At 43.1% G+C, this 11187-nt stretch overlaps 1 protein-coding gene across 6 annotated transcripts in view; it reads right to left on the bottom strand.

Moving 5' to 3' along the window:
• The window catches only part of NCR3LG1 (natural killer cell cytotoxicity receptor 3 ligand 1), a 32801-nt gene that overhangs the window by 12237 nt on the left and 9377 nt on the right, over positions 1 to 11187 (bottom strand). For 4 of the 6 annotated variants that reach the window (XR_010135439.1, XR_010135441.1, XR_010135442.1 and 1 more), the window contains exons 3-4: positions 4995 to 5333; positions 1936 to 3474 (exon numbers count right to left, since the gene is read on the bottom strand). Coding sequence is in view for 1 of the 6 variants with exons in the window: in XM_004050763.5 (XP_004050811.3) it covers positions 3377 to 3474; positions 4995 to 5333 (437 nt within the window). In the remaining 5 variants the exon portion in view is untranslated. The remainder of the gene's footprint in view (positions 1 to 1935; positions 3475 to 4994; positions 5334 to 11187) is intronic. The other 2 variants (XR_010135443.1, XM_004050763.5) reach the window with 2 other exon arrangements.

Genomic DNA, 11187 nt, shown 5'->3' with positions numbered 1-11187 from the left:
GTTTGAAATGTTAGGAAAAAACTCTGACTACAAATTCTTTCCAAGCAGAGGTCAGAAAGGGAGGTTTGGGGCTTAATAGGCTGTCCCCATAATATGCTGTCCAGTAGAAAAAAACTAGTTTGTCTCATAGAGGGAATGCTTAAATTCATTGGGCAATGCTGAGCTCTTACATGAAGGAAAAACAACCTGATGGAGAAAAGGGTATTCACTTGGGGTGAAACATCCCCCTATAGAGTGCCATGAATGTCTATCACTGGGGGGACAAAAAGGCCCTAAGTGAAAGTTTAGGCTGAAATCTTGAAGTCCCCCTGTCTCAAGGAAATCACAAAAACGACAATTATTTGAGTTACATTCCTCGTTACTAAGGCACTTGCTGACTTTGCTTAACAGGATTATCTCCCCAGGCTATAAAGACACCCACAACATTGCATACAAAGAAGGAATAGGAATAGGAGACATAGTAGCTATGAAAAGCAAGGAAGAAAATGCAATAGAAAAGTCTGGGATCTAATTAAACTAAAGAGCTTCTGCACAGCAAAAGAAACTACCATCAGAGTGAACAGGCAACCTACAACATGGGAGAAAATTTTCGCAACCTACTCATCTGACAAAGGGCTAATATCCAGAATCTACAATGAACTCAAACAAATTTACAAGAAAAAAACAAACAACCCCATCAAAAAGTGGGCGAAGGACATGAACAGACACTTCACAAAAGAAGACATTTATGCAGCCAAAAAACACATGAAAAAATGCTCATCATCACTGGCCATCAGAGAAATGCAAATCAAAACCACTATGAGATATCATCTCACACCAGTTAGAATGGCAATCATTAAAAAGTCAGGAAACAACAGGTGCTGGAGAGGATGTGGAGAAATAGGAACACTTTTACACTGTTGGTGGGACTGTAAACTAGTTCAACCATTGTGGAAGTCGGTGTGGCGATTCCTCAGGGATCTAGATCTAGAAATACCATTTGACCCAGCCATCCCATTACTGGGTATATACCCAAAGGACTATAAATCATGCTGCTATAAAGACACATGCACACGTATGTTTATTGCGGCATTATTCACAATAGCAAAGACTTGGAACCAACCCAAATGTCCAACAATGATAGACTGGATTAAGAAAATGTGGCACATATACACCATGGAATACTATGCAGCCATAAAAAATGATGAGTTCATGTCCTTTGTAGGGACATGGATGAAACTGGAAACCATCATTCTCAGTAAACTATCACAAGAACAAAAAACCAAACACCGCATATTCTCACTCATAGGTGGGAATTGAACAATGAGATCACATGGACACAGGAAGGGGAATATCACACTCTGGGGACTGTTGTGGGGTGGGGGGAGGGGGGAGGGATAGCATTGGGAGATATACCTAATGCTAGATGACGAGTTAGTGGGTGCAGCACACCAGAATGGCACATGTATACATATGTAACTAACCTGCACAATGTGCACATGTACCCTAAAACTTAAAGTATAATAAAAAAAAAAAAAAAAAAGAAAGTAAAAAAAAAAAAAAAAAAAAAAAAAGAAAAGTCTGGAAGTCCTGGTGCCAACATTCTGATGGGCTGTCGGGGGCTGGAGTTGGTCCAGGGACCTTCAGGTAACACTGAGGAGTAGCTTCAAACAGAAACCTTCAGTTGCCCCAGGACCTCCTTCTAGCCCATGTGACAGCTAAGTCCTCTGTGAAAGGAAACTGGATTAGAACAGAGCCAACATTCCCAACACCTGAGGGTGAAGGGGGACTGACAAAGTCCTCTCCAGCAAGCCTGTATCTTAAGTCTCATAAGGTTGGCAGCCGCTCTAAAAGCTTTTAACTGGCCCAGTGTTTTGTTCAGTCTTCAGGAAAAAATCTGAGGACAAGAAGCCTCTGAAATGAAAGTAAAGAGTTTGGAGGTCCGCTCCTACTCACCCTTCCAATGTTTCCTGGCCAATGCACCAAAATGTTAGTCTTGTCAATGCACCACAATGTAGCAGTCTCTCGTTGCCCAAGGTATCACCTGAAGTTCTTTGTCTCACGACCAAGAAAATTAAGGAGCGCAGACCCCAAAGATGAAGTTGAAGTGAAAGTTTAATAAGCAAAAGAAGAAAGCACTCCACTGCAGAGAGGGGGCCCAAAAGAGGGTTGCCATTTCACAGCTGAATACAAAGGCATAAGGCACACATTTCTGGTAGCTCCACCCCATCCTCGTAGTGTGCATGCAAGCCCTTAGCTTGAGTTACTCCATGTGGCTTTGTTCCCCTTACTGTGCATGTGTCAGGGGATGGAATTTTCTATTGTGGGCATGTCTAGGCAAGTCTCCTGTGTAGCCTTGTTTTAATGTATGTGGCTGTGGGCATGTTTTAGGCAAGCCCCCCTGTACAAGTTCCCTTATCTGCAGTTTGATTTTTCAGGCTGTTCTTTTGTTTGAAGGAATTTGACTGAGGGCCCACCCTAACTGCCTGCCTGACTAGTTTCTTCCTTCCTCCTCTCTCAATAGCACCTGAATATCAGAACCAGAGAAAAGCAAGAAATATGACAACAGTCACAAATACCACAAGAAACATTTGAAAACCACTTTTTATCCAGTTTTCTCATGGCCTAGATCCAACAGGAATAAGTCCCATGAATCTAAATGGCCAACTTTAGATAAAGGGCCATTTTTCTTAATTGACTGATTATTCCACTTCTCCTAAATTATTTATAATGAGATGTACTAGCTGTTGTGCAGATTTTGCCTTGACAGGCCCATAAATAATTGAGGGCCCTTTTATTATCTAAAACTATTTTAACCAACACATTTACATAGGTCTCTTGGGCCTCTAAAGCTTGAGCTGTTTTATTTACTATTTGGGCCATAGTCAGGGATAAAAATGTTTAGAAACATGTTTTAGTTTAGAAATACCTAGTGAGGGTTAGAAATTCTTAGTCAAACTAGTGAGATCTGGTGGTCAGTTATTGATCAGATAAAATATGAGGAATTCCCCTCTCTAAGCCATAGTTTCTAAATGTGTGAGAAAAACAAGCAGCCCACACATAGTTCAGGGCCTGGCCTGAACACTAAAGTCTGGTTCATTCACAGAGATATAAAACTTGTTTAGTATGGAGAAACAGAGGGAGGCTTTACAACACATCACCCCAGAGTCACAAACCACCATACAGCGGTCAGATGGCATGTGACAGCTAGGTCCTCTGTGATAGGAAACTGGATTGGAACACAGCCAACATTCCCAACACCTGATGGTGAAGGGGGACTGACAAAGTCCTTTCCAGCAGGCCTGTCCCTTGAGGCTTGTAAGGTTGGCAGCAGCTGCTCTAAAAGCTTTTTACTAGCCCAAGACACAGGGCTGAACTTTGCTTTGGAGTCCCTTACCTTTTTCCAAGAAATCAAAACAATTAATAAAACCAGTCCAACACCAATGAATGAAATAGGCCACCAATGAATGGAAAAGTTATCTGTCTTCTCAGTTTCTGCAGAGAGAGAAGGAAAACATTAGCAGAAAACCTACTGGCAAGGGCCAGAGAAACCACACAACTGCTGCTGGGAACTGTGTGGTTGTGTCATCCTCCTTGTCAGAGATTTAACCACCAGCCCTCTGCCACATGTCTCAGCATCTCCATTCCTATCACATACACCTCCATACATCAAACAGTGTATGTAGCGCTTGCCAAAAATATGGAAGATGAACACCACGTACCACATAATTGTGCTACCCTCATCTTCAAACCTTGTGTAATACGACACCATCTTCTATCCCTATGTGCATACCACATAGACAACCCCTCGTACCATACATGCAAGGTATATTTCCATTTCATACTCCCCATGGACACACATACCCTCCCTGCATCCCTGCACATGCCACCCACACACACACCTAGCCCTAACTTCCAAGAATAATTCCTCTCTCCCCAGGATCATCCTGGGCCCCATCTGGCATTGCCTGACCACATTCCTCAGTGCCCCCAGTCACTCCCTGCCTTCCTTACTCTTCTCAGCCCCAGGGAGATGCATTTTACCAGCAGAGCCACCCATACCCAAGACCAGAGCTATGACCAAGGCATATGAGCTCAAAAAGCCCCGGCCCACCAGCAGGAGTGGGTCTGCCGTGAACTGTGTTTTAAGGATCCAGTGTGCCTGGGGAAGGCACTGAGCATGTGCAGAACCACTCTGCTGTAGCACTCCCCATCTTGGGACACAGCCCATAAGACAAGACTACTGGCCGGGTGCTGTGGCTCATACCTGTAATCCCAGCACTTTGGGAGGCCGAGGCGGGCGGATCACCTGAGGTCAGGAGTTCGAGACCAGTCTGACCAACATAGAGAAACCCCATCTCTATCAAAAATACAAAATTAGCCGTGCGTGGTGGTGCATGCCTGTAGTCCCAGCTACTCAGGAGGCTGAGGCAGGAGAATCGCTTGAACACGGGAGGCAGAGGTTGTGGTGAGCTGAGATCACGCCATTACACTCCAGCCTGGGCAACAAGAGCGAAACTCCATCTCAAAAAAAAAAAAAAGACAAGACTACTGAGTCAGCCTCTACCAGCCAACAGTTTACAGTGGACCTAGAGCCTTATTAGAAGGGCTGCTAGCAGGACTGGTCCCTGGCCCCTGATAGCCCCTTATCCTCAGGGAACATGGGTAGGATACTGTCCCCATTCCCCTAGCAACTGGCAGGTTTCCTATTTCAAGCCATATGGACCATCCAAAACCCTGAAGCTGCCATGAGCTGACAAATAGCCCTGCTCCACCTGATGACTACAGTCACCACTCTCCACCTACTAGACCATCATCTGCCCAGGTGTAGGGACCTAGGCGGGACTGCTGACTCTGGGGCTGAGCTAGGCCAGACTCCAGCTTGGTCCTTCCAGTCCAAGCTTTCTCTGTTTCCCCTTCAGTCCCCAGCTAAGACCCTGGGCTGTGTGGGAATAAGTCTTATGTTATAGTCCCTCAAGGCAAGGAAGAGAAGAAATGTCCAGAAAGACCCTTACCAGAAAGACTGTGCCGAGCAGCAGTCAGGGTAAAGTTGCTCCTCAGGGGGGTATGCAAGGACGCATGCCATACCACACACTGGTAGACAGTCCCAGGGTCTTCCTGAGAGGAGTTCAGCTTCAAGCAGCTAGTGACATTAAATGTCCCATCCATATTCTTGATGGTGGGACCAGTGATGACATCCTCAGAAATCTCTATGGGATGGGGAAACTTCTGGGTCTGCTTCTCCCATGTTATATTAATAGCCTCTGGGTAGAACCCACTTGACTCACACATATATTTGCCTTCATTCTCTTTCACGCCCACTTGATCCAGAAACAATCTGCTGGCTGGGGAAGCTGTCAGGGAAAAAAAAATCATACAGAGTTTGGCCCAGCACCCTTTTATCCCCGCCACACCTTATGCTAACTGGCTTCTACCATACCCTCACAGCTATGCATCACTGCTCCTGTAGCCAGAAAAGACAAAAAACACAGGATGCCTACTCTTTAAAAATGCTGCAACCATGTCCAGCAATGAGCTGGAGATTTACAATACCAGGCTGGGCACTCCTTAAGGGTAGGGAGGGATTAGCTTATTATCAGCCTGACATCTGAGCCATGGTAAGCCTTCAGGACATGTGAGTGACTAAATGCAAGTCAGCTTGGGCTAAATATTCTGGGTATGTTGGTGCCAGTGCCAACTGGGTACTGACATGCTGTGACCACAACTCTCACAGCAATTTTGTAAAGCAGAGTTTTCTTAAGCTGTGTTGTGAAACAGACACCTTTCATAATCTGAGGAAAGCCTTGGAACACTGTTTGTGGTAGAGACTGCTAATTGCTCTTCAATTTCCATTCTGTGCATTTTTAGCTGGCCATGACATATCCAGATTAAACCTGTATCACCCAACCTCCACTGCAGGTATGTTTGGCCATGCAAACTCAGGGGTCTAGTAGGCCTGGATTTACGCAAAAGTGGCAAGAGCAACTTCTAGGAAGTATCCTTAAACTAAAAGGATGTCTTAAAAGACTGTCTCTTTCTCTCTCTCTCCTTATTTCCTGCAGAATGTTTGGAATACTATGTGATGACTGGAGATGGATAAGCCATTTCCAAACACAAGGTGGACGATACATACTGAAGATGGCAGAGTGACAAGATAAAAGGATCATGGGTCCCAGATGATCACAGAGCCAGCTGCCATATCTGCCCTGGGCTGGCTACATTCGTGTGAAAGAAAAATAAACTGCCATTTCCAAAGCCACTATTGACTTCCAGGTTTCCCTCTCACATGAGAGGTCATCACTCCCACCCTATAATAAGAACAAAAGCTGAACAAATTGAAAATCAACAACTTTTCTTAGATTCCTCAGAGAATTGAAGTGACAGGGCAAACTGCCACTCAGAAAACTGGAGAAAGAAGGAGATTAAGAAAATTACAGCTAAGATCAAATTACCTCATGCAGAAGCTGCTGGAGTCATAAACCAGTAGAAGTACTTAAGCAGTAACTCCGACAAACTGCTAAAGGATGAGTGTGGACTAGCTTGAGAATAAAAACCTCCTCAGGTCCTGGTCTTAGGGATGCTTACCACACTTTCATGGGTTTTCATCCTCGGGACCCAGTCTTGGGGATGCTATCACACTGTCATGAGTTTTACTTCCAGGAACCCCACCAGATTCTTACAGTAAAGAGCCAAGAAAAATCTCCTCCTCTTTCTGGGGGATGGAAAGAAGTAATCATTTTAAAATACACCTAGATTATTCCCTCCATCTCAAGGGAAGGTGTCAGAGCCTTATCTGACCTGAGGGAAGAAAATTAGCCAACTCCAGCTGTCTATAGCCTTTCTGTATTACTTAAGAAGAGAGAAAGAGAAAAGGCTAAGAAACACTTCTGAAGGCCACAGTCCAGAGGCTCAGGCCACTAAAAGAATAAGATTTAATCATAAAAGTATAAACAGATTCTCCTCCAACACTTTACTACCACATCAACAGGGCTCCCGTATAATAACAGAAGATTATAAGTGAGAGAGCTACAAGGCACAGAACCTATTTAAGGAGTTCATAAGGAAACCCAAAGACAATAGGAAAGGAGAGAAAAAAACACTAGAGAAACTGAAGTCTCTGGCACCTATAGCTACAATAAGCATTAAACACAACCCAGCTCCTAGCCAAATTAACATAAAGCTGCATAATAAAAGCCTATTACCTGATACATAATATCTCTCTTTCAACTAAAAAATTACAAGGCTAAAAAATACATAAAAACAAAGCAAACATCAGACCCAGACTCAGGTATGACACAGATTTTAGAATTATCATATAGGGAATTTAAAAAAACTATAATTAAAATGTTAAGAGCACTAACAGAAAGAGCAGATAACATGCACAAACAGATGGATAATATAAGCAGAGTGATGGAAATGCTAAGAACGAACCAAAAGTGAATGCTAGAGCTCAAAATACCATTAAAGAAATGAAGAATGCCTTCAGTGGGTTCAACAGTAGACTTGAAACTGACAAGGAGGCTGAACGCAATGGCTCATACCTATAATCCCAGCACTTTGGGAGGCCGAGGTGGGTGGATCACCTGAGGTCAGGAGTTTGAGACCAGCCTGACCAATATGGAGAAACCCCATTTCTACTAAAAATACAAAATTAGCCGGGGGTGGTGGCGCATGTCTGTAATCCCAGCTACTTGGGAGGCTGAGGCAGGATAATCACTTGAACCCAGGAGGCGGAGGTTGCAGTGACCTGAGATCGCGCCACCGCACTCCAGACTGGGCAACAAGAGCAAAACTCCGTCTCAAAAAAAAAAAGAAACTGACAAGGAAAGAATCAGTGAGTTTGAAGATGTTAATAGAAACTTCCCAAACTGGGCATGGTGTGGTGGCTCACACCTATAATCCAAGCACTTTGGGAGGCCAAGGTGGGCAGATTGCTTGAGGTCAGGAGTTGGCGACCGCCCTGTCCAACTTGGCAAAACCCCGTCTCTACTTAAAAAACAAAAATTAGCCGGCATGGTTGTGCACACCTGTAGTCCCAGCTACTCAGGAGGCTGAGGCACAAGAATTGCTTGAACCTGGGAAACAGAGGTTGCATTGAGCCAAGATCCCGCCATTGCACTCCAGCCTGGGATACAGAGCAAGACCCTATCACAAAAAATTTTTAAAAAAGAAACTTCCCAAACTGAAATACAAGGAGAAAAAAGAATTTTAAAAAAAACCCAGAATAGCCAAGAACTGTGGGATACTGCAAAAGGTGTAACAGATATATAATGGGAATACAAGAAGAAGAAAAGAGAAAGGAGCAGAAGAAATAATTTGAAGAAATAATGGCTGAGAATTTTCCAAAATTAATGATAGACACCAAACTAAAGACCCAAGAAGCTTAGAGAATACCAGGCATGATAAATATCCAAATATGCCTATCCACGTCTAGCCATATCATATTTCAACTTTAGAAAGACAAAGATGGCCTAGCATGGTAGCTCACTCCTATAATCCCAGCACTTTCAGAGACCAAGGCAGGTGGATCACTTGAGCTCAGGAGTTCAAGGCCAGCCTGGGCAACATGATGAAACACCATCTCTACAAAAAATACAAAAATTAGCCATGCTTAGTGGCACCCACGTGTGGCCCCAGCTACTTGGAAGGCGGAGGTGGGAGGATCACTTGGGCTTGAGCCCAGTAGGTTGAAGCTGCAATGAGCCGTGATCACACCACTGCACTCCAACCTGGGAAAGAGTGGGACCCCATCTCAAAAGAAGAAAGAAAGAAAAGAAAAGAAAAGAGAGAAAGAGGAAGGAAGGAAGGAAGGAAGGAAGGAAGGAAGGAAGGAAGGAAGGAAGGAAGGGAGGGAGGGAGGGAGGGAGGGAAAAGAAAGAAAAAAGTCACAGGAAAAAAAACACACTTTACATATAGAAGAACAAGAACAACACTGGACTTCTTGTCAGAAACAATGCAAGCAAGGAGAGAGTGAAGTGAAATATTTAAAGCACTGAAACTTAAAAAAGAGAAAAACACCAACATGGAATCTTATATCCAGAAAAATTTTCCTTCAAAGGTGAAGTATAAATAAAGACTTTCTCAGACAAACCTTTCACCAATAGACCTGCTGTGCGAGAAACATAAAAAGAAATGCTTTAGTGGGCCAGGCATGGTGGCTCATGCCTGTAATCCCAGCACTTTGGGAGACCAAGGTGGGAGGATCACTTGAGCCGACGGAGTTCAAGACGAGTCTGGGCAACATAGACTCCATCTCTTAAAAAAAAAAAAAAAAATTAAATTAGCCGGGCATGGTGGTGCACGCCTGTGGTCCCAGCTATTCCAGAGGCCGAGGTGGGAGTATCGCTAGTGCCCAGGAGGTCAAGGCTGCAGTGAGCCATGATCACACCACTGCACTCCAGCCTGGACAACAAAGTGAGACGTTGCAGGAAGAAAGGGAAGAGAAGGGAAGGGAAGGGAAGGGAGGGGAGGGGAGGGGAGGGGAGAAAGAAAGGAAGGAAATGAAGAAATGAAGAAAGGAAGAAAGGAAGAAAGAAAGAAAGAAAGAAAGGAGAAATTGAGTCAGTAACTAGTAAAAAAAAAAAAAAAAAAAAAGAAGAAGAAAAAAATCACCTTCCAAAAAGGAAAGCACCAGGTTCGGATGGTTTCACTGGTTAATCCTACTAAACATTTAAGGAATAAATAATGCCAGTTTTTTACAATTTCTTCCAGAAAGTAGAAGTAGACAGAGGGAACACATTCTACCTTATTCTACAAGCCCAATATTATCCTACTGCCAAAACCACATAAAGACATTACCAGAAAAGATAACTACAGATCAATATCACTCATTAAAGAAGATACAAAATCCTCAAGAAAATATTAGCAAATATAATCCAACAATACAGAAAAAATTACATACCATAACCAAGAGAGGCGTATTACACATATGCAAGGCTGGCTTATCATTCAAAAATTGGTTAATGTAAGTCATCATATCAACAGGCTAAAGAAAAAATTATATGATCATACCAATAATGCAGAAAAAGTATTTGACAAAACCCAACACTGATTCATATGAAAAACTCTTAGCAAACTAGGAATAAAAGGGAAACTTCCTCAACTTGCTAAAGAATATCTACCAAAAAATAGCTAATATCATATTTCATGGTTAGAAAGTAAAATCAGAAATGGGCAAGATGTCCCTTCTAACCACTCCTGTGCAACATTGTAATGGAAGTCTAAGCTAGCATAACAGGACAAGAAAAGGAAATAAAAGGTATAAAGTTAGAATGGAAGAAATATGAGGCCTGGTACAGTGGCTCACACAATGTAATCCCAGCACTTTGGGAGGCCAAGGCAGGGGGATCACTTGAGCTCAGGAGTTCAAAACCAGCCTGGGCAACATAGTGAGACCTCACCTCTATAAAAAATAAAATAAAATAATGGAAGAAATAAAACTGTATTTTTAACAGACAGCCTGATTTATGTAGAAAAATCTCAAGACTTGGCCAAAAACAAAAACAAAAACAAAAAAATCCCTAGAATGAATAAGTGATTAAAGCAAGTTGCAGGATACAAAGTTAATAAGCAAAAATCAATTCCTTGACAGGAATGAACAATTGAGCAACTGGAATTTGAAATTAAAAATATAATACCATTGGCCAGGTGTGGTGGCTCACATCTGTAATCCCAGCACTTTGGGAGGCCGAAGCTGGTGGATCATTTGAGGTCAGGAGTTTGAGACCAGCCTGGCCAACTTGGTGACCCCTGTCTCTACTAAAAATACAAAAATTAGCCAGGCGTGGTGGCGCATGCCCATAATCCCAGCTACTCGGGAGGCTGAGGTAGGAGAATTGCCTGAACCCAGGAGGCAGAGGTTGCAATGAGCTGAGATTGTACCACTGCACTCCAGCCTGGGCAACACAGCGAGACTCTGTCTCAAAAAAAAAAAAATGTCAATTTTTCCCAACTTGATCTCTAGATTCAATGCAATCCCAGTCAAAATCCCAGAAAGCCATTTTGCAGATATCAACAGATTCTCAAATTTGTATGGAAAGAAAAAACCCAGATAGCTAACACCATACTGAAGAAAGGCAACAAAAATGAAGGACTAACACTACCTGACTTCCAGACTTACTACTAAAATACAATAATCAAGATAGTGTGGTACTGGGGAAAGAAGAGGGAGATCAATGAAACTGAATAGGGCAGGGTGTGGTGGCTCAC

This window comes from Gorilla gorilla, chromosome 9, assembly GCF_029281585.2.
Source record: "Gorilla gorilla gorilla isolate KB3781 chromosome 9, NHGRI_mGorGor1-v2.1_pri, whole genome shotgun sequence".
NCBI lineage: Eukaryota > Metazoa > Chordata > Mammalia > Primates > Hominidae > Gorilla > Gorilla gorilla.
This window is presented reverse-complemented; position numbering and strand designations above follow the sequence as displayed.